We start from the raw sequence: 26,559 nt of genomic DNA, 5'->3' as shown, positions 1-26,559 counted from the left end.
CAGATTGTATTTTGCCATTAGGGAAATGATTGAGCTTTGCAAGAAAAGGAAGGATGCCCGTGTAAATTGTATCTAAGATAGTACTGGAACAGACAAGGGTAGCCGGGTGCGCGTGTGCAACACTGCAGCTCTACATGCCAAGAACAAATGCATACTGGTAAATAGCATTTTCCGTTCGAGGCATATGAGCTGCAGATTACACACTGTGCATAGATTGTATAGCAGTACCCACCGTTAGCGGCGACCACCCTATCTGTTGCAGTAGTTTGAAATAATGTTTTGAGAACAGCCTGGCCCACATTAGCTTGTTTCTTGGTTTGCACATACACACAATAGTGTTATGTGAATGTGTGCGGTGTAGACCATGTAGCTGCTCTGCAGATGTTATCTAGGGGAATGTTACCTAGAAAAGCCATTGAAGCCCCTATTTTCCTTGTAGAGTGGGCTTTAGGAGGAACAGATAATGTTAGTTTAGCTTTGTGGTAGCAAATTTGTAAGCATTTGACAATCCATCTAGCTATCCCAGATTTTGATATGGGATTACCCTTGTGTGGTGGTGAGAAAGACACAAAAAGTGGTTTAGTTTTGCGAAAAGGTTGTGTTCTCTCAATGTAGTATAGCAATGCTCTTTTGACATCAAGGGTATGAAGAGCTCTTTCTGCTACTGTTTGTGGCTGCGAGAAGAAGACTGGCAGTTCCACAGATAGATTGAGGTGGAAGAGAGAAATTACCTTGGGCAGGAATTTAGGATTAGTATGGAGAACAACTTTATTTTGATGCATTTGCAAGAAAGGGTCATGAAGATTAGTGCTTGTAGTTCACTAATTCTATGTAGAGAAGTAATAGCTACTAGGAACGCAAATTCACATGTTTTTAGCCTGACTTACACTCCTGAGGTGGAAGCCGGGAGCCACGATTACTAATTTGTTTTTAAAGCACTGAATAATAGCTGTTTTTAAAAAAATTTCTCACCTGTTGCACGTTAATCCAGAGCACTCGCCCCTCCTTTGAGCTGCTCTCAGACCGCGCAGCCGAGGTAAACGCTGCCGCGGACCGGACAACTAATTTGCCGCCAAATCGCAGGGAAGTGAGGCCACGCCCACCGCCCTTAGGCCACGCCCCCCCCCCCGTAGACTATATAAGACGCTTGGAGAAAATCAACCGCATTAGCCTGACTTACACTCCTGAGGCGGAAGCCGGGAGCCACGATTACTAATTTGTTTTTAAAGCACTGAATAATAGCTGTTTTTTAAAAAAAATTCACCTGTTGTTGCACGTTAATCCAGAGCACTCGCCCCTCCTTTGAGCTGCTCTCAGACCGCGCAGCCGAGGTAAACGCTGCCGCGGACCGGACAACTAATTTGCCGCGAAATCGCAGGGAAATGAGGCCACGCCCACCGCCCTTAGGCCACACACCCCATTCCGTCCCCATAAAGATGTGCCCCTTCCGGACGCGCAGCGGACGAGGGCAGCGGGCACACCGTCAGCGCGCCGAAGGCGCGCCTAAGGCAAGCCCGTCTGCGCCCGTCCGAGTCCAGGGCCCAGCACTCGTACTCCCCGTGCGGGAGCCCCCACTTTATACTCGGCAGAAACTATCAGGAAGCTAATACCAAACACCCCTGATCCCTGTCTCCATTCAATCTCCCTAGAGGAGAAGCATGTCAGTTGTAGACATTGTGCGTATAGACTCACCAAGCACCCAACCCGCGAAGCACGGACAGTCAAAATGGCTCTACTTAACTGTAGATCACTACCAAAACATAGACTTGAAATAAATGTACTCATTCAAAACTACAACCTGGAAGTACTATTCCTCACGGAAACTTGGATCACTACCTCGTCAGATCCAGACATAGTCCAATCCCTCCCTCCAGGCTACACGATTAAACACCTGGACAGACTAAAAGGGACAGGAGGAGGACTCGCAATTACTACTAAAGCTCATCTTACCTGTCATCTTAAGGACAGCCCAGTCCTTAACTGCGAAAATGTTCAATTCTCGCTACAACTGTCACCGGAAAAAACTCTGTTGGGTATACTTATTTACAGACCTCCAGGTCCCCTCGAACAATTTCCCAACTCCCTGGTAGAGACTACCACTTCCCGAGCCTGTTTATCCCCCAACTTTACAGTGCTCGGAGATCTCAACATCCACTTTGACGATCTAGGGAATAAAACAGCAGAAGACATCAAGGAAGACCTCTCAGCAATCAGTCTCTCCTTGAAAAACCCCCAGCCCACGCACAAAAAGGGTCACCTTCTGGACCCCATCTTTTCAAATATACAAGAGCTGTCTACCTCCACTCCTCTTCCCATCCCATGGACAGATCACCATCTTATCAAGTCAAAGTCAAGTCAAAAGATCTTTATTCGGAATAAAAAACATCCATAAAAGTACAGACAAAAAACACAATACATATTTAAGAAACATTCAATCGACTCAATTCAATAGTTACAATTGGAGAGTTATCCGAGAACAAACGAGCAAAATCAAAATCCATTTACAATATCCCAGTTGTTCAACATATGTCCCTTCATAATAGTAAATCATTTGGTTTTTTTAAAAAAGAAGAGACTATCATACAATATTATTTAAAAACACTGTTTAAAAGCACTATTAAAAACACAATATTAAGACCATTATTAGACCATTATAAAAAGAGTATCAAAAATAGAAAGTGCAGTGTGCAATAATTTATGCATCAATGTTAAGGGTGATTCTTGATCTGACAGCAGCTTTGAGAAAACAACTCATCCTAAAAATGACTTCGTCTGATCCCAATACCAAAAAGGACCGAAATGCCAATTTAAAATTAGTTAGTCCGTTTTTCTTACAGTAGGGCATAAGAAAATGTGCAGTGTATTTTTTATAGAAACCACAAAAGAACAAGAAATGCATAAGACTTTGCTTCATGTCAGGGTTACAGGGGCATTTTAAGGTTTCGAGATGTTTGTTATATCCCATCGGGAAGTTCAATAGATTGACTATACTCCCGTCTCGGAAACGAAACAGTAAACCCCTTAACCATCTTCCAAGATGCAAACGCAAATATCTGTACGGTGGGCCAGGTTTTTTGACGTGTGGATCAGAATAGGCCAAATATTTTACAACCGTGCATTTAGTCAGGTTCTTTCTGTCACGCTCTTCTCTATATAGGTCATACAATGCCCTTAAAATGATGGTCTTATGGGAGCGATTTATTAGGTTTGGTGATGTGAACAGAGAAGCCAACCCCACACTTACAAGACACTCTTTTACAGCTTTCAGCCATGGTATATGATGTCCCCTGTCACACTTTAGACAATCCAAAATAATTTCACGGGTCAATGTAGCAGCCGTGTTATTCCAGATCTTTATCCAGAATAGTGCTGGTCTGGATCTCACAAAATCCTCTATGTAAGGGATATTTAATTCATTATGGCATACATAGTTTGAAGAACAGATAACCCCCCCCCAATACCTTACGACAGAATCTATTCTCTTCTATTTGAATAGGGGAGCAGTTGGTATAACCCCAAACCTCAGCGCCGTAAGTGCCGGTTGGCATACATTGGGTTTGGTATATCTTGACCAGGGGAGTTATTACATCAGCTTGGTTGGGCTGTCTCAAGGAGGTTACACAGTTAATAGCCTTGCCCAACTTATTCCTGGCATAAGAAACATGTGCATGCCACGTGCCACTATTTGAGAATAGCAGCCCTAAATAGGGAAAAGTGCTGGTGCTTTTTAAAACATTTGACCCTGAAATGATCTGGGGGATTTTGTAATTTTTTGGCCCACAGCTCATGATTAATGATTTTTTTAAATTAGTTGTTAGGCCTAAATCGGCCATAAAAAGGACAAAACCTGAAATTAAAATACGGAGTGCCTTGGGAGTGCGGCCCATCAGGACCGCATCATCCGCATAAAGAAGTGTGGGTATAGGGGCTCCATTAATGTAAGGCACATCACTAGTTAAGGTGCTCAAAGTGCTGCTTAGCTTATTAATATACAAAATAAACAGGAGAGGGGCCAGCACACACCCTTGTCTGACCCCCCTACCAATACTAATGTCGTCAGAAACTTCACCCATTTGATTCACACGTACACAAGCTTTAAGATCACGATGTAAAAAAGCTAAAAAATGTACCAGATGGTCATCTAAACCATATTCAAGAAGGGTAGACCAAAGCCGGGAACGGTTAACAAAATCAAAAGCCGAGCTCAGATCCATGAAACCAAAGTATAAAGGGGATTTCTTTGCGATGTTATATTTTGCCATGATCAGGTTCAGGTTCAGGCATTGTTCCACTGTTCCGACACTGCTACGGAACCCGAACTGGCTCGGATGTAGGATGTTGTTCTCATCAGTCCATGTTCTTATCCTTTTAAATAAGATCCGTCCCAAAACTTTTAAAGTATTATCTATTAAAGAAATTGGGCGGTAACACCCAGGATCCAGCCTGTCGCCCTTTTTAAAAATAGGGACGATAATACTACGTGACCATGTTTCCGGGATCTCCCCTTCAGTTAAGTTATTAAAAACATTGCACAGCAATGGGGCCCAAAAATCTGGCTCACATTTTAGCTGGTCTATGGAGAGCCCATCAGATCCGGGCGCTTTATTCCCGGCACTTTCAAGAATGGCATCAAATACCTCAGATATGGAAATAGACATTGGGTGTGGAGGGGGTAACTGTAAAGGAAGATTGTCTGGTGTTGCATAGATTTTACCAAAATGAGCAACCCAGGTGGGACCAGTAATATTACAATTAATTTCGGTCAGGATCGAACCGATAGATCTTATTTCCTTTACCTCCTTCCAGAACCCAGTGGTATCTTTTAGGTCAGCAGATCGTGCCAGGGAATCCCAGTGGGTTTTCAGTAAATCATTTGATCTAGTGCGTAAAGCACGCTTGTACTCTGCTCTGAGCAACCTTACCCGCGGTATGTCCCTAGGTTCAGCTTTTAAGGCAGCTCTAAGCATCCTGTTTGCTTTTGAGCATGGGGCATCAAACCATCTTGGCGAATCCACAGCCTTACTAGAGGCTGGTCTGGAAATTTCGCCTTTAATTGTGGTGCAGAGTTCAGAGAACGCTTTAACCACGTTGATCCCAGGGTCCTCTGTGCTTAGGCAATCTTTGATCAAACTTGGATGTTTTTTACATACTTCTGCCAGGATTCCCTTATTATCTGCTCCCTTCCAGATTACCCTTAACTTATCTGTCGAAACTTTCAGACCCATTGCACCTATTTCACGTCTTGAACATTTACCCTTTGGCAATGATAAATGAATGGCAATTGGATAGTGATCGCTGTGAATTTCACACACTACTTCTGCCCTTATCAATGCATTTGCAATGGCATGTGAAACGAAAACATAATCAATTGTTGTACCACCCCCATGTCCAATAAAAGTAGGGAATGGGGATGCATAGTCTTCCATACCTGCATGTTCCATGCAATTAACAAATTCACTAGTAGCAAGAAGATCTGACAGTTCTTTCCCTCTTTTACATGGGGGATTTCTCGGATGTACATGTGCATTAAAATCCCCCCCTAAACAAATGCCATCAAATTTCCCGTATACCTGACCATCCATGATTTCATTAATAAAATCAAATAAGAGAATAAAATTTTGGTTAGGTTGGGACAAAAAATCATTATTATAGAAATTGATTAAACACAGTTTTATCCGCTCGGTATACGAGAGTGCCATGAAACTAGGACAATTTGTCTGTAGTTCGTCAATTTTAGTTCCAGCACAAATTTTTATCCAAATGGACAATCCACCACTAGGACGGCCAACCAAAGGGACCGGGACAGTCCTGTTATGGCAGCTATACCCCTCAAACAATAGATCCTCCACACACCAAGTTTCTTGAAACATCAATATGTCATAACAATTGACGCAGTCCCTCCATGGAAGAATTCCCAGCTTGGACTTCAGGCCCGCGATGTTCCAACTGAGGATACTTAGGTTATTACCATTATTGTTCCTTAGACAGGTACCCTGATTAATACTTGAAGCGGATTTAGGTGTGACATGTCCCTGTTGAACACTTAATGGACCAGATGGAAAAATCTCCTGTGTTAACGGGTCCGCCTCTCGAGATGGTTCCATTAACTGAACTACCTCAGGGCACACGGGAAGTAGTTTGGTGTTTTCAGTGGGCAGTCAGTCCAATGTATCCAGGTCCTGGAAAATTCCAAACCTATTCTGCAATGGGAAAACTGGGGGGGGTTGCATCATCTTATGTGGAGGACGGTAGAAATATTTTAATGGTAGTGGGGTCACCACAGTGGATGGGCCATGTCGACCAGAATTATAATTCAACAGGAATTTTGCAGTGCCCGGGTTTCTAAAGTTGATTACAATGCAGTCCCCGTTGATATTTTTGTAGAGGGGACCAACCCAGGTTACACGCCGTGTGGTTATGATTTCTTTTGAAATATCATACCCCACTCCCTTGTGCTTCGTTAACCAGTCTATACACTTATTATGGAGTTGAACCCATGATTCTCCTTGACCTTCCTTAAGCGGTGGGATGCCAGCCAGCACTAGGACATAAGGACAAGCCTCAGGTGGAAGATGTAGGGCCGGGCCTTGATGTTTATTAGGTCTATTGTCCTCATGCGTGATCTTTTTATCGTGCTGGCTGGGGTTAGCAGAACCCTTCTGTGCTAGTGTGGTCTGTTTCGCTGTAGTACCCTTTTTTGTAGAGTTCATAGGTGCCCCGCTTGTGTCATTAGTGGAGACAGAAGGTTTAGATGAAGTGACTTTCCCATGTGTAGGGTTACATGGTAATAAGGGAGTGTTGGTTTGACAGTCAGGCAAATTACTGCCAGTTATACCCTTATTTTTAGTCACCTTAGGTGTTACAGACTGTGTTGGGTTAGAATTGGCTTGTTGTTCCACTGTCCTGATGTTACCAGTGGTGGTGACACGAGTAGTGGATTCGAGGTCTTTTAACAGACGTTCTACTCTCATTTTGTCCAAGTTCACTGTGCCTTTTCTCTTCGCATCCTCGTTTTTGATTAGATTCTCCAATTTATCAAGTCTTTTAAAAATATTATTAAATTGTTTGATCATTTGACCTTCCAAATTTTTAAAAATTGTCTCTGCAATAGTCTCAATAAGGTTCCCCTCTGACTTAGCGTAATGGCTAGGTTTGACATTTTCGTGGGGGGACTCAGTCTGGGTGGAGATAGATATATAATTTAGCCCCTCGTTATTTATAACGACTACATCACCCAGATGTGGTTGATCCTGTATAGGTACTGTTTGTTGGACCAACTTCTGTCTCTTCCCCTTATTCCACATGCTTTGTGGAGTTGGTTGGTTGACAGTCCTTAGGGGTTGCTTCCGTTTATTGAGGGTTATTTTGGCAGGGCCCCTCTTTCTCTTTGCTGCGACTTTACCAAGTACCTTATTAGCAGCCTCGATGGATGTTATTTCTAAGGTATGGCCAAGACTCACTTCTGGTGCTGTGTACGTGACAGTGTCCTCATCGTCTAAGACAATTGGTATTTCAACAATAGGATGTGAGGGTTTTACAACAATTATTTCTGGATTTATATGGGTATGGGTGTTGACATTGAGACTGCTCATGGCATGTGGTTGATTTATACTCAATGGACCCATAGAAAATCTCCTTTCAGTCTCAACAATCTCGTTGAAAGCAGTGTCTATCAATGCCTCAAACGACGTTAGCAATGTTACAGGGGACTCTGCGTCCTGAGTCAGGATGTCAACATTAATACATGTAGCGGTACAATCAGCCATTATGGGAGACCTATTTAGAGACTAATCTTCTTTGCAAGTGTTGGTGGGGTGGCCCGCCCGACCACTGTTGACCTCTGAGGGCCCGCCCTTTGCCCGGGCTTCGCCCGGCTGCTCCCGCGCGCGACTCGCGTGACGAGAGGCACTCCTCTCTTTTCAGGCGCCTCCGGGCGCAACGCTGGCGTCAGGGACGCGACTTGGCCGCCGGGGCACCTGGGAGGTGTAGTTTGTGTCCCCCGGTGGCTGTAGGCGGTGTTGCGGCGTTTTCCAGCTGCCGTTCCCGTCACGGCGTGTCCCTTGGTCTGGTGCAAGAGCCGTTGCCCTCACGGCAGGGTAAGTAGAAAATACAAGTGTCCCAAAGAGCGCTCGGCGCTCCTCTCTTTTCAGGCGCCTCCGGGCGCAACGCTGGCGTCAGGGACGCGACTTGGCCGCCGGGGCACCTGGGAGGTGTAGTTTGTGTCCCCCGGTGGCTGTAGGCGGTGTTGCGGCGTTTTTCCAGCTGCCGTTCCCGTCACGGCGTGTCCCTTGGTCTGGTGCAAGAGCCGTTGCCCTCACGGCAGGGTAAGTAGAAAATACAAGTGTCCCACCATCTTATCCTGTTCAACATCCCTACCTCTCGTCAACCCACTCCCAACCCGATACCCCAAGCACCATCTCGCCCGTGGAATAAATTAAACACGGATGCCTGGTCCCTCCAACTTTTAGCTACCTCCCCTACCCTGAATCTTGATCCCTCGGTAGCAGACAATCAACTTCGAGAATGGATAACATCGTCTTTAGACGCAGTCCTCCCTATTAAAAAACTACCCAGTAAGAGAAACTCTTACAAATCCCCCTGGTACTCACCGGAACTTCGTGAACTACGCAAAAAGTATAAAAGACTGGAACGAGCTTGGAGAAAAGACTGGACTCCCAACAATAAAGAATCCTATAAAGCAACTATGAAACAATACAAACGTCTCATCAAAAAATCACAAGCCACTTACTATGAAGAAAGGATCATGGCTGCATCCAACTCCTCCAGAGAGACATATCGCGTAGTAAAAAGTCTCCTGAAAGTACCCAAACCGCAACCAGTTGCCGATCCATCCGGTACTAGATGCACCCAACTCGCTGAGTTTTTCTCAGCCAAAATTTCAAAAATAATAATGACCTTTCCAAATACCAATTCCCCCATGGACCTCCCACCTGGGCCCGTCAACCCAGATTTACCCTCGCTTAATGCTTTCCTTCCCGTCTCAACCGAGAAGCTGTTGGATACTCTCAACCGGGTGAAGAGCGGCTCACCAGACGATCCAGTCCCCATGAGCAAACTCAAATTAGTAGCACCCATTATAGCTCCCCACCTCTCGACGCTGATAAATGCCTCGCTCACCAGCGGCATAGTTCCCATCAGCTGGAAAAACGCGGTAGTCCGCGCACTCATAAAAAACCGCATCTGGACCCCCTGGACCCCTCAAACTTCAGACCCATTTCCCTCCTTCCAGGCATCAATAAAGTGGCGGGGAGAATCGTCAATGAACAACTCTCAACATTCCTGGAATCCAACGGTCTTCTCCGTCGCTCAAAGACAGGATTCAGACCTGGACAAGGTACTGACACCGCCCTTCTGGCAGTGATAGAGGAGGCAAGGTCTATTCTAGACGCAGGAGGATCAGTGGCAGTGATCCTCCTCGACCTGAGCGCTGCCTTCGACACGGTGGACCACACCATTCTCTTACACCGTCTCCAAAAAACGGGCATCTCAGACCTAGCTTTGGCATGGTTAAAATCATACTTGTAAATTGGACTTTTAAAGTAGCCGACCGCCATGGCCAATCCAAATCCCTCCCCTTGAACTGTGGAGTCCCTCAGGGCTCCTCCCTGAGCCCCACACTTTTTAATGTATACATGGCCCCCCTGGATGACGTCGTCACTCCATTCGGCATCAAGGCGGTCATGTATGCGGACGACACACAACTAGTCGTCTCCATCAACCAAGCAGACCAATCAATGGACAAACTAGTTTCCTGTCTGAACAACATCTCCATCTGGATGGGCGACTCCAGGCTTAAACTCAATGGAGAAAAATCCGAAGTCATGCTTTTGGGCAACCCAAACAAACTACCCTCAACCCTCGCCTGGCCAGCCAGCATGGGCACCCCTCCCACGCCAAAACAAGAAAGAAAAAGTCTTGGCTTTTGGCTGGACCAGGAGCTCAACCTCGGAACCCAAGCAAGAAAGACAGCCGGAACCTGCTTCGGGCTCATGCGAACAGCCCGCAAGATCCTCCCGCTCATTCCCCCCCAGTCTAGAAAAATTCTGCTGCAGGGTCTAATTTTATCAAGACTGGACTACGGAAATGCCCTATATCTAGGTGCACCCATAGCGACCATAAAGAAACTGCAGCACACTCAAAATGCTGCAACAAGACTACTGACGGGAACAAAATCAAGATGCTCAGCCAGACCCTCCCTCAAGGCCCTTCACTGGCTGCCCATCCAAGAACGTATCTCCTTCAAAGCCTTGTGCATCTCCCACAAGATCTTACAAGGCAAGGGCCCACCAATCCTGAGACCCCTGGTTAAGCGCCATAAAGCCTCCAGAGAACTGAGATCAGACACCCTGTTTTTAGCAGACATTCCCAGAATAAGAAAGGCTCGCGCCGGCGGTCGCAGCTTCTCTTACAACGCCGCTAGACTCTGGAACAGTCTTCCCCTTAACATACGGAAAGAAAACAATCTCCTCGCATTTCGCAGACTGCTAAAAACCTGGTTGTTCCCCAAATAACTCCACCTACTAGAGGTATGTCAAGCTTTATGTTAGCGCTGGGACGCCCATTGGGTAGCTACGCGCTTTACAAATCCCAAAACCAAATCAAACATGTTAAAAATTGCAGTTCACATTTATGTAAAGGTTCGAATGGAGGTCCCATTAGCCGTGTGAGAACAATGTTCAAATTCCACTCTGGTGAAGGTGGTACTTTGGGAGGAATTATTATTTTAAGGCTTTCAATAAAGGCTTTAATAGCAGGCAATCTTAAGAGAGATAGATGCTGTCGGTTTTGATGATATGCTACTATGGCTGCAAGATGTAGTCTAATAGATGTGTAAGCTAAGTTACATCTTTGGAGGTGCAGTAAGTATCCTATGATGTGTTGAATAGACACGTCTAAAGGATTAATGTTGTTGTGACAATATATTACAAAATGTTTCCACTTAGCTGATTAGCATGCTCTAGTGGTTGGGAGTCTAGCTTCAATTTATAACATTCATGCAGTCTGGAGGAAGGTTACGATATCCAAATTTAAGATTTCAGGAGCCAGATCGTTAGGTTGAGCTGAGCTGGGTCTGGGTGCCTGATCTCTCCACGGTTTTGTGTTAAAAGGCGTGGAGACAGGCATCGTTGTTGGTGTGGCACTACAGACAGTTGTAGCAGTGTGATGTACCACGGCTGTCTGGCCCACGTTGGAGCAACTAGGATGAGGGTCAGAGAATGCTGCTGTAGTTTGCATACTACTAGTGGCATGGGTTTTAGAGCTGGAAAAGCGTACGCAAATTAGTTTAACCAGTTGATCCAGATCGCATTGCCTTTGGACAGTGGGTGGCGAAGCTTGGACATTTGGCGTTTTCGTGGGTGGCAAAGAGGTCTATCTGAGGTTGTCTCCACATCTGATAGAATGGTTGAAGAAATTTCAGACTAAGTTCCCACTAGTGAATCGGTTGTCTCGGACGACTTAACAGGTCTGAGAACCAGGGGGCTGATGGAGTTTTCCTATTTGTTGAAGTGGTTTTGAATGGTACTAGTGTGTTGAAAGCTTATTGGAGCCACTGAGTATATTGTGTGGCTGCTAATTCGGGTTTGGGAGAAAGATCTAGTTGAGAGGATAGGAGGTGAGCTTTGAGATTAGATGGGGAAATACTTTTCCACGCTTTGAATTGTTTGGAGGTAGCTGGTAGCATTTGGTTGGAGGTGTTTTCTATTTTGATATTGAAGAAGATCGCAGGGTGATCTGTCCTAGGGAAAGGGAGGATATGTTCCTAGAAGTGGCACATCTGTCTGACCCATTTGCGGTTCGTTAACTACCACTGCAGATCTTTTGCAGTCCATTCTGAAATCCGAACTACATCCGAGAGATTTCCCGGATGCTGTGCCTATTGTACCTTCAGGTTCCACTGCAGAGCCCGTATATGTCACTTGGCATGCTTTAATAACAGGATGAAGGAGGTCATGAAGCCCAACAGCCTCAGCCAGTCTCAAAAGAGTGAGGTGTAACTCTTGCACATTCATAAAGAAGCACAGCGAATGCATGAGGTTCGTAGTAGTTTGAAGGTGGGAGACGGCTGCCTGGGGTGAAGACGCCTCTAACAGCCAGTCGTCTAGGTAGGGGAAGACTGACACCCCTAACCTGCGCAGATGAGCTGCAACCAACGCCATCACCTTAGTGAACACCCGAGAGGCGCTGGTAAGGCCGAAGGGGAACACGGTGAACTGAAAGTGCTTGCGGCCTACCTTGAACCACAGGTGACTGGGGTGGCCCGGCAGAATGGGGATATTAAAATACGCATCCTGCAGGTCCGACACTACCATCCAGTCTCCTGGGTCTAGGGCAGATCAGACCTGAGCCAGAGTAAGCATCTTGAATTTCTCCTTCTTGAGGAAGAAAATCGACACTCCGAAGATCTAAAATGGGCCATAGCCCCTTGTTCTTCGGAATCAGAAAGTAGCGGGAATAACAGCCACTGCCTACTTCTGAATCCGAGACCAGTTCTATAGCTCCCTTGGCCAAGAGAACTGCAACTTCCTTCTGTATCAAATTAAGTGATCCTCCGTCAGCTGTTCCTGATTTGGCAGAATGGGAGGAAGAAAAGAAAGGAAATAAGATAATAGACCTCCTGAATGATCTGCAAGACCTACTTGTCCGATGTTATGGACCTCCAGTGGGGGATATGATGATGGAGTCTCCCTCCAACTGGAGTGGTGAAGTCATGCAGAGTCAGAACACGAGTGGATGGAGGGTGCCAGTAGCATGGTGGTAGACTAATTCTGGCTCTGATTCCAAGGCCAGAATCAACAGCGTCCATGTCCCCGCACAGCTTGGGAAGCGGCGCCAGACAGTGACTAGGATAGGGCTGATTCAGCTGAAAACGTCTTCCGTTGCCACGAAACAAGCAAAAGGTAGACTGGCCGCGAGGTGTAGAGGATAGGCCCAAGGACCTGGCCGTAGCTCGAGAGTCCTTGAACCTGACCAGGGCCGAATCTTCCTATTTCCCAAGAAGACAGGTTCCATCAAAGGGCATGAGCATCAGATTGGCTTGGACATCGCCCGAGAAGGCAATTGGCCTAGCCAGGCGTGGCGCCTAAGGCTACTGTCATTGTAATCGACCTGCCCAGCGAATCGGTCATATCTAGGCCACACCGTACGGTGAATTTTGCTGCATCTCTCCAGTCCCTAACTGCCTGGGAGAGCCCAGCCTAGGCCTCCTCCGGGACAGGACTTGCACAACGGTCTCCCAAAGGGAGTGGGAGAAGCAGCCCAATAAACATGCGGTATTCACCAACCGCAATGCCAGGCTGGAGGAATAAACAACTTCATCCCAAATGAATCCTGCCTCTTGGATTCACTATCCGGAGGTGCGGAAGGGAATGCACCCTGGGACGTAGAGGCCTGCACCACCAAACTTGGTGGGGTGGGGTGTTGGCTGAGGAACTTTGGGTCGCACAGAGCTAGGCAACGGCGGCGGGCGATTGCCCTATTCACAGGAGCCCCTGTGCTAGGCTTGGACCACGTGCCTAGAAGTACATCAGTAAGTGCTGCATTGAAGCGTAAAAGAGGTTCTAAGATGGAAGCCCCAGGATGAAGCTTGAGTGCTGACCTCCACTGAGGGCAGCTCCAGTCCAAGGACCTCAGCTGCCCTCTTAACTACCAATGCACAAGACGCCACCTCCTCTGCAGCCACAGTTGGCGGTGAGAGCATGCTATTTTCTGCAGAAGTGTTCAGTCCACTGGCCTCCCCCAAGTTCCCCATACCAGTCCAACTACTCTGCAGAGTCATCCTGGTGTTACAAAGGGTCCAAAGACCACTCCCATTCCCCTCTCGAGCCAGCACATCCACAAAGCGCTCAGGCGACAACATAGAACCCCTGGGTAGAATGGACTTTGGAATCTGCGTCAAGCAACGTCGTTCAGGCTCCGTGTCGTCTGGGATTAGGATGGGGCTACCGGCGGCACAACAGACACAGACTTTGAGCCTGACCCCGGAGGTGGTTACGGTGGCGCAATAGGCATCACACCAGTTATGGGATCGGATCCCTGAGGCCCCATTGGCACCGTAGCTGGGCTGGAGCAGTTGGTTTTACAACAGAAAGGGCCCCTCCAGATCCCGCAGGGCATGAAGGCTCACCAGTGGAGTCAGCCCTCTCAAATATGGAGCACATGGCCATGTAAAACTCCTTAATTTGAGCGGGGGAATCGTTCCGGCTCCCGGAAAAGGTGGAAGGCGAGTGCAAAGTCGACCCTGGCTTCAGCTCCACAGAACTGTGCCTAGAGCGTTGGTGCTCCTTACCTTCTTTGTCGATGGATGACTTCCGAGGTGAAGACTAAGTCCCACTTCTTCTTGTGCTTCTTCCAAGAGTGTCCAGACTTCCTCAAGTGAGATGAAGAGGACTTTGGGCCCGATCAGTCCAGCGACCTCCTCTTCCTCAATCGGGACCGGGACACCCGCAAGTCTCGCTTGACGACGTCGGCTGCAGGTCACAAGGAGCTTGAAAACCTGCTCTGTCAAGGTCTTAGGAGGCATGGCCCGACAGTCCGATCAAGACTTCGAATCATCGTCACGCTCGAGACACCATAGGCATATGAGGTGGGGGATTGGTGACCGGCATTGTGCCCCGCATAGCTTAAACTCAGTCTTCCTCAAAGACATCCTTCACACACAATGCTAATTGAAGAGGTGTGGCCAGGGTGCCTGTCTACGGACCACAGGGTTCACGGTTCGATCCCCGGCTCCGCCGGCAGGTTAACCCAGCACCATGTGACTTGGGCAATAGCTTGCTTAGTCTTCCCAACGGCCCCCAGCAACGGGACCCCTCTCCGGTGGTAGCTGTGCACTTTACAAATGCTGGCATCTACATTTATTGCTCAGTAAAAGTTTCCAGATCCAGTCTGAGGCCTGGGAAATTTAAAGGTAAGGAATCGGCAGATAGTAGTCTTTATCAGATTCGCCATGTAATACACTTACCAACCCCTTTGTGACCCATAGGTTTAGTTTGTCAAATCTTCAGTTCAACCTTGGATAGCTGTGGTTCGGAGCAGCAAGGCTTGCATAAAGGAACAAGTGTAAAGCATTCAAAAAGCAACCTATCAATTTAACAAGAAATCAACAAAGCACTCAAGAAATCAGATACCAATTTATAACAAGCATTTACAATGCAATCAGTCTTGCCTTTGGAACCTTATATGTATTTAGCTATGCAGCACATTAGCCCGGGAGCTGAAACATCTACTGTTCTTTAACATGGATGGAAACCAAGCACCAAACTGCGTGACACGCCAGGTATGGGAACACATGGAGAGAAATATTGCCTTTCTGCAGGAAATGGTATAGTCCAAAGCTCTGTTTTTAATATAAAAGCACAGCCTTCGGTGGTCACATCACTGAAAATTCAAGATTTGAAAAATATATTATGGTCTCCGGGTGATCGTGGAAGACAATTTCTATGGACTGGAATGTAGAGAATGCTAAAGTGATTCTGGTATTTTACTGACCTTTTCTGGTCGTTTTCTATCAAGAGAAAAAGATAAAAAGAAAAAAAATCCCTTGGCGGAAGCAAACAAGTCCTAGGGCTGATCTCCAGAGCCCACAAAGTACATATACATATAAGTATGTACTAAAGTATATACAAGAGGTCTTGAATGCTCAACCTAAAAATAAGCCCACCAGACATGAGAAATACTCGTAATCTGGCAGGCGGCCAGAACATGGGTTTGGCAGTGCTGTGGCGGAGCGGACTCGCCGCTGCACCGCCAAACTCATAATCAGGCCCCAAGTGTATCATTCTTATCCAAAAGCAGTGGCCATATGATATCCTTCATGGGTGCCCACGTCTTTGATGCCAAAATTTGAAGTAAAATTATCACAGACTAGCCGGTTCAAATGCTGTTTTTGTCGTGGTCAATTGGTGCAAATGCCTTTTTTGCTGTTTTCACGTGGCGCAAATGCCATTACAAAACGTTCACTCACAGTGCTAGGTTGCATTTCACTGGTCTCAGCTTTATTTTCTGTGTAGTAAACAAACATGCTTGCTGTGGGACACATGATTTTATTTTACAGGCTGTGTGTTTAAGTCGACCTGGATCATGTAAAGATGGAGTCGAGCAGTTACCAAATTTCAGAGATTTGAAAAGAAACTGTGATTGTAATACTTAAAAACAAGATACAAGAGCAACCCATATGTCCCTGTGAATTGGGTATAGCTAATCAGCCAACAAACAATTGTTTATAAGGAACTCATTTCAACAACAAATGTGAGGATAGAACAAGGAGTGTTAGTCCCTAATCACAACTCACTTTAGCCTTCGGTATTTTAATCAACTGTCCCCAGAGCTCCTTGTCCTGAAGAGACCCCGTAACTCGAGAGGGTCGAAACATCATGGACTACAAAAGGATCGAGAGTTCTAGGACATTAGAAGAAACTTCGAATAAAGGGGATTGAAACTTTATTCCCCCACCATTCCAATAACCAACTGTTTCCCCTTTTTTATAAGACACTATAAATACGTAACTCTTGGTTATGGTCACTATTCTGAGGCACATAAGTCACCACAAGACACTTTTCATCTTGTATATAGTGTCTATAGTGTGAATACACAGTAATTGTTTTACTCTTTTTTTCTAACAATTGTTCTGTGCAAAATAAAGAAGACGCCCACGTTCGGCTGAAGTGGGCTTGATGGCATCTTTAAATTTATTTTATTGGTTTCAGAGAAAAACAAATACAGTACAGTGCAATAATTAGTCCACGAGAAGATGCAAAGGACAAGCTGGCATAGCCTCTTTGTATAGCACTGCACATAACCTGCAGAGTTCGTCTGGCCCCCACCAGTGTCCTTGTGCAGTGCCGCCATGGCAATTTGTGGCTCTAGACAAAGATCTTCCATGAAGCAAAGTCAACAATAACAAAATTAACAATCCCCCCTCACGCCCCCGAAACTCCCCCTCCTCCCCAACCAGTGTGCCGATTAGTGTGAATGGGATGTATCGTGGGTGTGGTGCACTCACGCGGCCTCCGTCTCAGATTCTGTGGTGGCTTGGTTTGTATCTGTCAGGCGTAGTAGGCGGAGGTATCTTGGGCACGTTATTTCGTTAAATTCCTGGGATAGAAGCATTAGCAGTGGTTGCCAGACCGTGTGGAATGTGGCTGTGGACTGTGTGAGTGTGGCTTGGATGCGTTCCATCCCAAGTGTATAGCAAAGTTTGTGCAACCAACACGTGTGAGTGGGCCGTGTGTTAGTCCCCCAAAGAGATAGGATGCGTTGGGAGGCTTCCTGCAATGCTAGACCCATTTGTCGCCCGAATGGATTTTAGAGGGAAAGTGAGCGTGTTCGGTAGTCCTAGAATTGTGTAGGCTGGGAACCGTGGGATTTCGGTATCTAGGGAATGGTCTATGTCGTTAAGGACAGTTGTCCAATACGCTTTGACTTCTGTGAATTCCCATAGGAGGTGCATCAGAGTGCCTACTTCACCACAACCTCTCCAGCAGGACGCAAAGGGGATAATTGCTGTGCAGTTTGCCCTCTGCTTCCACGCAGCACCTTGCGCGTGGGCCTCAGCCCCTGTCGGCACACTGGTTCCCACCCTCCCCCCGCAAATCTCCCAACTTTCGCTTCCCAACCTGCCCGCTCACCCCTTCGCCCCCCCCTCACCAACAAGCTCAGTCCCACCTCCCCCTCGCCAACAAGCCAACTGCCCTCCTTCCCTCACCCTAACCCCGTTGTGGAATACACAATGTTGTATCATAGTCCCAAGCCAGATAACCCCCAAAACAGGCCTGCGGTGAAGTTATTTGAGGGAACGTGTGGCTCTGGCAACCTTTCCGACCCCCCCCCCCCCCGTCCACCCGCGCCCCCCTCCCCAACCTGCAAGGTCAGTCCGCTGCCAATGTGTCTCTGGACACCTCTTGAATGGCCAAGGCCTGTTCCTGGGCCACGGTAGCTGGGTCCGGTTTCAAGGAAGCTCTGGATGAGCGTCTGCGACCAACCCGTTGCCACCCGCTCTGGGGTGAGCGCTGTGATAGACGGTCACTGCGAGGCGGCCAGCGAGGAGGCATCTACATGGAGTTCAATATCTAACAGGGAGCAGGTGTCCTGCAGGGATCTCATCTGGTGAAAGGACCAATTCCACCTAAAGATCAGTCTGAAGGGGTGACCCCAGAAGTAGGGGATTCCTTCATCTCATAGGAAGGTTGTGGCTATTTTAAAAGCTTTCCCTTTGTGTAGGGTGATGGCTGACAGATCCTGATAAAGTGCTACTAGTTGCCCCTGGAACTCTAGGGGTTGTTTGTCGCGCCTCTCGAAGGATTCTCTCCTTTAAAGGGAAGTCGGGCAAGAAGGCCAGTATGTCGGATGGGGGGGGCAGGTGCGCGGCGCACCAGGCCGACTCTGTGCGCCCTGTCTATAAGGATGTCGAAATCCTTTGCTTCCCCCAGGATTTCCAGAAACATGTCCTATAAGAAGCTCACAACGCTCGTCCCCCTATGCTTTGGATGGCACACCTAACCCTGATGTTGTTCCGTCTGGATCGGTTTTCAAAGTCCTCTGCGTGAGGCTGCAGATCCACTTGTTGTTCACGGAGGCAGATGAGTTCCTGCTGGAATTGCTCCACTTCTTTGCCTCTAGACTGATCCACCTCCTCGACGGCCGCCACCCGCTCGCCCAAGCCATCTACATCTCGGCGAAGTTCACCGGCCATATCCTGCTTCAATGTTTGGAAATGCTCTTGCAAAGAGTTAAATAGAGTTTTGAGAAAGGATTTGGTTATGGGTACCCCCCTTCCCCTTGGTCCGCAGGTGGCTTGGCTGGTGGAGAGGGGGGTTCTTATCGCTCTTGGAAGAGCCCTTGATGAGCATATCGGTAAGGGTGCGCCCACCTCTTCGTCCTGCATTGGCCATTTTGTCACCAAACTCGATGTGTCCCTTTTCAAGATGCTGGGGACTTTCGGTGGAATTCGTGCCTCGCGTATGTGGGGGAGTATGTGATCCTGGACCAGGGCGCCGCAGGTGGAAACGTCAAGGGGGAACAGCCACGGTCACTGTCACTGTCCTTGCCCTGCTCGCGGGTCCGGGGTGTTGCTGGTTGTCAAGTACCAGGGATGCAGCTCAAAGGATTCACTATCATGCCAGGAGTATGGGGAGCAACAACCGGCTCTTCAGAAAAATCTCCTTGACTCAGACTCTCATAAACTGTAGGGATCGAGAATGGGAAGGAGAGCCTCAATATGGTAGAGGGTCCCAGAGGCGACCAGGATGCGCGTCCCGTTGGAGCGCCAGCCCAGGGCCGGTCGGACTTTCCTCCATTGCTTGGGGGCAGTCTCCCTGAGTCACTATGTGTCTGTCCCCCGGCCAGCAGGCAGTGTTGGCTCTCTTCTGGTTTGGCAGTTCGCTGCTCTCTCAGGGCCGACGTGGGCAGGCTCCTATGGTAAGGCACTCTCTCTGCCGCGCCTCTCTATCGCCGGGTGTTGCGGGGGCTCCATGTCGTACGCTGTCTCCGTGCTTAGATGGTCGGTGCTCCTCGCCTCCCACCACAGCGGGTGCTTATCGGGACCAGGCTGGGCCGGTCACATAGGCCTCCAAGCCTCAGCCTAAATTATCACGCCTACTGGGGTCTGGGGTCCCGGCCCCCAGCTCTGTCCACCGCCTGCCGCCTCCCCGTCCCCACCGTGGGGGGCAGATCCTCACCTCTGCTCTCAAGGGTGGTCAGTGATAGCTGGTGCTTCACGTTATCCAAGTCCTGATTTCGTGACCCCCCCCCAGGGGTCCCGCTGCCGCCAATCACTCCCAACTCCTGCCGCCGCTCTCCCGGATGCACCGGTCCCCTCTTTTACCCGCAGGCAGTGGCAGGTCTCCTCTGCCTTGGCGGGGCGCCACCCCCACTGGGTCGTTGCAGAGCGCCTCCAGTGATATGGCGCCCCCTTAAGCGCACCCCTCCGACACCTGGTGTCATGGGGGCCCGCACCCCACTTGTCATCCGCTATCTCTGGGGTGTAAGTGGCCGGTGTTCTTTGCCCCTCTTCTCTGCCACTGCGAGTGCTCACTGGGGGCAGGCTGGGCCATCGTCGGGCCAGGCATGTAGGCCTTCAAGCCTTGACCTAAATTTTTGCGCCCGCCGGTGTCTGTGATTTTGGCCCCCAGCACTGCCTGTCGCTCGCCGCCTCCCCAGTCCCCGACACGGGGGCAGCTCCTCACCTCTGCTCTCTGTAGTGTTCAGTGGCCGCTGGAGGTTGTCTGGGCGCCCCCGGTGGAGTTTGCGGCCCGCCTGTGGTCGGAAGGCCCGGGGCGCCTGGGTCTCTAGTTTCGCCGTACCCCCAGGGGGTCCCACAGCTGCCGCCAGTTACTCCCGGCACCCGCCGCCGATCTCACCGGTTTCATGCCGGCCACCCCTCCACGGCTGGAACCGGACGGCTGCAGCAAAGCGGCGTCGGGTCTGGTGGCTCTTGTGGGGTCAGAGTGCCCGCTGCACTGCTTGTGGCTCACGCAGCAGCCATGTCGCGGATGCAGACCACAGCCCGCAGCCCCAGCCGTACAGTGTCTCTCGGGCCCCAGGCAGCTCCCCAGCCGGGTACCTCTTTTGTTTATTGCTCTTGGCTTTGAACCTCGTCAAGCTGGGGTGTTTTTGCGATATTAAGGTCGGAAAAGGGGACTTGGAGCGGGGAGCCTCAAGGTCTTGCTGCCACTCAGGTCGCCATCTTGGCCACGCCAGAGATAGAATCTTTGTTGTTTGTGGGGTTTAATATTTATCAACGTTGATTAGTTCATTATTGAACCAAGATAATAAACGTGTTAGAAGGATACAATTCGCCGTTCTAACTACAAATTCTGAATTGTATGCAAGGAACTAACACTCTTTGTTCTCTCCTCACATTTGTTGTTCAAATGAGTTCCTTGTGAACAATTGTTTGTTGGGTGATTGTAATACTAGTCTCCACCGGGTGTCTGGGAGAACACAGCCTGTGCATGTGCATACACTATACAAACAAATACCTCTAAGCAGGGGCTGAAAGGGTAGGAGGAAGTAAGCAGCCGCCATTAATGTGAACCCGGAAGTGATGCCAGGAGGCGGACACATATAACAATAACTGTCATTTTAACATAACGCTAGTAACGGATGCACTCATTCAATAGAACCCACGGCCTAATGGCGGCAGTTGGGTCGCTGCAGCATGCGCATTGATCAGCTGAAGTATTCCAATACCGTACAATGTGAGTACAGAAAGGCCTGGAAAGCTCAGTATAAGTGATAGCAAAAAACATGTGTCCTGGCTCCCTCTGTATTTGTAGCATTCAATCACACCGGATCACGCTGGCTGCCCTGTCATCGATCTCACACATTTGTGGCCTTATATTACTGCTGGAAAACCTTGACAAAATGATTTCGCTTTGAGCAAAGGACGACAGTCTCTAAATGTTTGTAAACGGAAATAAAACATTGCTGTTAATTCTTGTACAGAAAACATGGTTGAGTACCACGGCAGGCAGCGGCACATGTAATGATGACATTTAGTTTCCCTCTGCGTATTCTAATTTCAACATTACAGTTTATTACGCCGTTTAATATCCACCAGTACGCCTTTCTTAACAATAAAAAACATAAACTTATTATTAAACTTATATTCCAAAAACATTCTCTTTAATACATTCAATAACAAGAACCTTTTTTTAAATGTTACTTATTTTGTGACTTATTTTGTGACTATTATTTTTCTCATGCCTGTGAAAAAACACAAAGAAACAAATAGATCAAACCAACCCGAGCGTACACACAAAAAATAAATTGAGCGCTCCAATTGTATATCTGGCTTAAACAGGGGTCTCTACTATTCATTCCTAGAAAATTGGAAATGAAGACATTACAGATAACAAATGAAAACAAAAAAGTTTGAAAGGCGAATGAATGGGCGCCTGCGGTTGCGCATACACGCATATCATTACAAAGGTGACATAAGTACAAATAGTGGATGTGATGCAAACTACATGCATGTAAACAGAAGCGGTTGCAATTTCAAAAAAGAGGTACTGAGAAAATTGCACGGAGGGTCACCCAGGACTTCAAAGGAGCAGGTGCTTTCTACTAAAAAAGCATGCACGGAGGGCACGGTTAGGTAAATGTTTGATGCTGCTGAAAAGTGGTGCAGAGGGTGTCATGCATTTGACAGGCATGCCCTCATTGTCATGCCCGTGCCTGCAGCCCCTGGATGCAGGTGAAGCGTCCCAGACTTCCTGTGATGTGGGGGTCTTGCCTATTGAGAGCGGGCCTCGCATGCGCTGCCCCTCCCCGGCAGCGCGCTGTACTGTCATGCTCTCCGCCCACCTCTTGTGAGGCGTGACACCTCTGATAGCGGCCGGGTGTGTACGAAGGGAGGCGCCAGCGAGTCTCACCTCTATTGGCATGCAGCAGTCAGGCGCCTCCTAGAGTAGCAGAGTTTGGCATCTCAGCGCCTGCTGGCAAACAGTGAGAAAGCGGGTGCGTTGAAACACTGGTGTGATATACACTGTCATTTACAAATCGAGGCTGAAGTCTCTCTGGAGCGCCTCCGTTGCATAACTAAGATAAAGGCAACACTGCCATCTAGTGGGCATGTATTTACTTATTAACATGCAGGTGGACAGAGTTATTGCATGGAGTGCACCTTTCTGTTTGCAGGTTGTTTCACGCCTCCATGACTTAGTACCCTTTGAGGTAATCGACAGGTCACGAGCGCGAAACCCTGCACATCCAGCTCTACCTTCCATATAATACCATCACAAAGGCTAAAAGAGAGTTTCTTGGTGCTGCATTGTGGCGCAGCTGCCTGAGCGGCTACTTCTGAAGCGCGGGGCTCGCGGTTCGATCCCCGGAGGCAGTTCAGATCAACACCATCCGGTGACTGAAATGGAAAAATAGAAGTGTCGGTACCAGAGTACCGCTTGTTACAGAAAAGTTCAGTTACTCTCCAAATAGAAGTATTATGTCTCTCACGGGAAGTGCAGTTACTCCCTTTCAAAATAAACAAGCGCGCTCCCGAAAGTGAAAGAAAACCACGCTGCAGCCGGAGCAAGGAGATCTCTTGTCTTTATGGGGCCCCATGGCCCCATAAAGATAAGAAAGTGCTTCACGACAGCCGTGAAGCAGGCGACCAAGTCCAGATGGCAGGCCAAAGGGCGGCAACCAAAAACCCTCATTTCCAATGGCAGGCCACTGTTTAGCATAAACGGTGAAGCCAGCCAATGGAAGTGAGGGGCGGGGCTTAAAGCCCTCTTCTGAAAGTCCTTGTTAGCAATAAATCTCACCAAGCAAGCTGCACATGTGCGCAGCAACGCTAGGCGAGATCTAAAAATGTATTTTATTTTTATGAATTTTTAGACAGCACAATGAAAAATATCCACTGACAGGTAACGGAGATATAGAATTTACAAGGCAAAATAACACAGCAAAGCAATGCACGGAATGCTAACCCAGGAAGCTTTTAAAATGCCCACAAGAAGTCTTTTCGCAACCAGACATCACTTCGACCTTAAAAGGCAAGTTTCAGCCTTGCCATTACCTTTAAAGGTAAATAAAGTCAAGCTAGCAGTTAAAAACTGCCATCCAGTCGGAAGTGGTAGACTGGGAGGCATGTTTTAGGTTGTCTCACTCAGGGTGAAATAATAAGTGCTGCAGTCCCTGGGGGGGACATTCTAACTTACAGGCCCTGGATAACCCTGGTATCATCTGCTAGGAACTTCCAAGTAAGTTAGTCTATGGCAATACAGCACAAGCCAATTAAACATAAATCATTTTAGGGTCAGCGCACATGCACGGAGTACAGTTTAGAAGTGCTCAGGGAATTTCAGAGTCATTACACCAGTATCAAGCAGTCAAAATATGGGTGAAAAGGTGGTGGTAAACCGGAAAAAATCCAGTTTCCTTACAGTATTATTTTCTTAATCTAATACTTCAAAGAAGGTACCCATGCCTGAAGTACATATGTATAAACAGTTTCCACCATTGCTGCAAAAAGACATTTAATACACAGGTTTGATAGTGACCAGAGCTGCAGTAGCTGACATTGCTTTGGGTGAATGTTCCATTAGCCTCACAAATTCCTGTGTTCTCTCAGAATACCATTCAATCCATGTTCTAATTTCTACTTGCGCTCTGCTATAAGAGGCAGGCCACTAGGTACACGTTAGGTCTGGTCATGACTAAAAACAACCAAAATGCATTGGTGGCATCTAGGAACAATTTAGATTATGGCAAACAAAAGGGAACAGGAAATATACACTTACCTGACAACATTTTTAAATTAGAAACCTAATTAGAACAAATTAATCCGCACAGTCTCACTATCATTGTCTGGCATGCACATAATAGGAAGTATTTAATCCCACAAAAACGCCCACCTGGGCCTAAAGAAGACATGCCTCGTGATTTCCTGTGGGGCCAATGGAGTATATAGGATGAGCAAAGTAAACAAATCTCATTTGCAGAAGAGTCTATGTGTCAGGCTTACTTTGTCAGGGTGCAAAGGGCTACATAGAATGTTTCATTCTTTCGCCAGACAACTGTGTGTGCTTACCTCATTTCCATCAAGAAGAGAAACTAAGGGACGTTGATTAAATCCGTGGTAAGGATGGGGGAGGATTCTGCAATCATAACGTTGTAGGGTTGATGGGTACTTACTGTATATCCAGATAAGTGACAAAGTGGATAGAGGGTGGTACCAAATGGAGGCAAATACCTTCCTTTTACCAAGATCCTCAAAGATCCCAATGATTACATCTCCAAGGATTCATAATAGAGCTGTGCTCCACAATAAGATAAAAATAACTCCATCTAGCCTATCAATTGAGAAATCTATCACAAACTGGAGGACACGGGTTTACTGTTAAGTTGGTGTGAGCACTTCCATGGATTTTCACAATCCAACAGCCTAGTCGCTGTAACAAAGGTTACCTTTCTGCAAGCGGGACAAAGTCCATTTTCATCTGTGCGGATACGATGCCAACAGAACCTGCAGATTTGGTAACCACATGTGCAGGGGAAAAAGTTGATGTCGTCTATCTCAAGGGGCTCCATGCAAAGAGGACACTCTACGGGATCTTCTTTTACATCAGGACTGCGGGACATCTTCACCAAAACCCAATCAGAAAAAAAACTGAGGCACAGGAGTCCAATGATTCCAAATCTTTTATGGAATAAATTAAAACTGCAGTGATGCAAGGATCTGCAAGAGAAAAAGAGAAAAAGATGAAATCGATCAGATACTACAAAAAACGGCATTTCAACTGTACTTTAAATAAAATTTGTTCCGACATGGAGCTCAAACGGCATGTGGTAGAATTATTTTAAGGGTATCTTCTTATTTTTCATCTTGTGCCTATGTTGTCCCTTTACTAGGAAAACCGACAGTCTGTCGCCAAGTACCTAGTCTTGAAGTACACTGGATATTCTACTACACAATAAGAATGCTGGCCAGATTACACCAGTCTCTAACTGCTTTCAAAACATGCGATAAAATTAAGTATCATGAAAAATTATCTGCATACTAACACAGCACAACTAATGGTTCAAGAGAAACATTTAAAGTGTGGGGAGGGGCCAATAAATACAGAAGAGTGCATCTCGTAGATTGATGCTTAAAGTATTTCAAACTTATCATGGTATAAGGTGACCAAGTAAAAACATTTTGCACAAAAAGGACCACCGTGCTCTGTTAACCCTGTCAACACCCCACCAAAAGAGCAGGTTCCCGACTATTGGACAAATTAGTGAGAGATAAAGGCTGGATACAATAATATTCTAAACAAAATGCCCTCCTAGCTCACTGATTGGTCAAACAGTACCTCAGTAGGAAATTATGGAGGTTACTGATGTGGAAAGTACATTAAAGGACATACAGTCTCAAACTTTATAAATAAATATTATCACCCACTCAAAGATCCTTTTTTTAGCACAATGCAATGCGGTGTTTAGCTGTTGTAGGTTTCCGAGTCAGCAGTGTTAGCGACTCTGAAACGGTGCTGACAGATCTCACACTGACTCACTGCACACACAGCGTAAACCCAGCTACAGCGAAGATGTGTTGATTTACCCTCTGATCATACAGGTGCAACTACTTACATGATTCATACTTCATCCATTCTCGACAAATTATTTGATAAGTGCACTAATTATTTGTGTTGCTGTACAATTAAGCTCAATCCAAATAAGGTTGCACAAGGATCCCATTAAATGTACCATTTTTCGTACATACATAAATGTGTGACGTGGCCTGCACCCCTAGGCTGCCAAACATGGTGTTGGAGCTTTTTCTACTCTATGTTGAGCGAAAGCTGAGCATGATTTCACAATCTCCCATCCACTGATTCGATTAAAGCGCATAATAAAAGCCTCAAATAAAGCCAAACAATTTCAGCTCTCTACCTCTAGCACAACGGTCAACCAGTCCAAAGTCATAAAGGTGACTTTCGATCTAGTGTTCAAGACCCAGAATGATTGGCACTATGGGGTTGAAACCCAATACTGGCTCCAAGTCAACCTGATATGGGTCAGTTAAAAGCCATGCACGTGTGTTTTATCACA

General features: G+C 47.2%; 1 protein-coding gene across 7 annotated transcripts in view; it reads right to left on the bottom strand.

The window, feature by feature from the left end:
- Positions 1-26,559, bottom strand: part of CNOT4 (CCR4-NOT transcription complex subunit 4) — a 623,322-nt gene that overhangs the window by 532,592 nt on the left and 64,171 nt on the right. For all 7 annotated transcript variants that reach the window (XM_086952989.1, XM_086952985.1, XM_086952984.1 and 4 more), the window contains exon 2: positions 24,931-25,201. In XM_086952989.1, coding sequence (XP_086809115.1) covers positions 24,931-25,104 — 174 coding nt within the window. In that variant the 5' untranslated portion in view covers positions 25,105-25,201. The remainder of the gene's footprint in view (positions 1-24,930; positions 25,202-26,559) is intronic.

The sequence above is a fragment of the Lissotriton vulgaris genome, chromosome 1_2, assembly GCF_964263255.1.
Source record: "Lissotriton vulgaris chromosome 1_2, aLisVul1.2, whole genome shotgun sequence".
In the NCBI taxonomy this organism is placed as follows: domain Eukaryota; kingdom Metazoa; phylum Chordata; class Amphibia; order Caudata; family Salamandridae; genus Lissotriton; species Lissotriton vulgaris.
The sequence above is the reverse complement of the archived record's forward strand: the minus strand, read 5'-3'. Positions and strand labels throughout refer to the sequence as shown.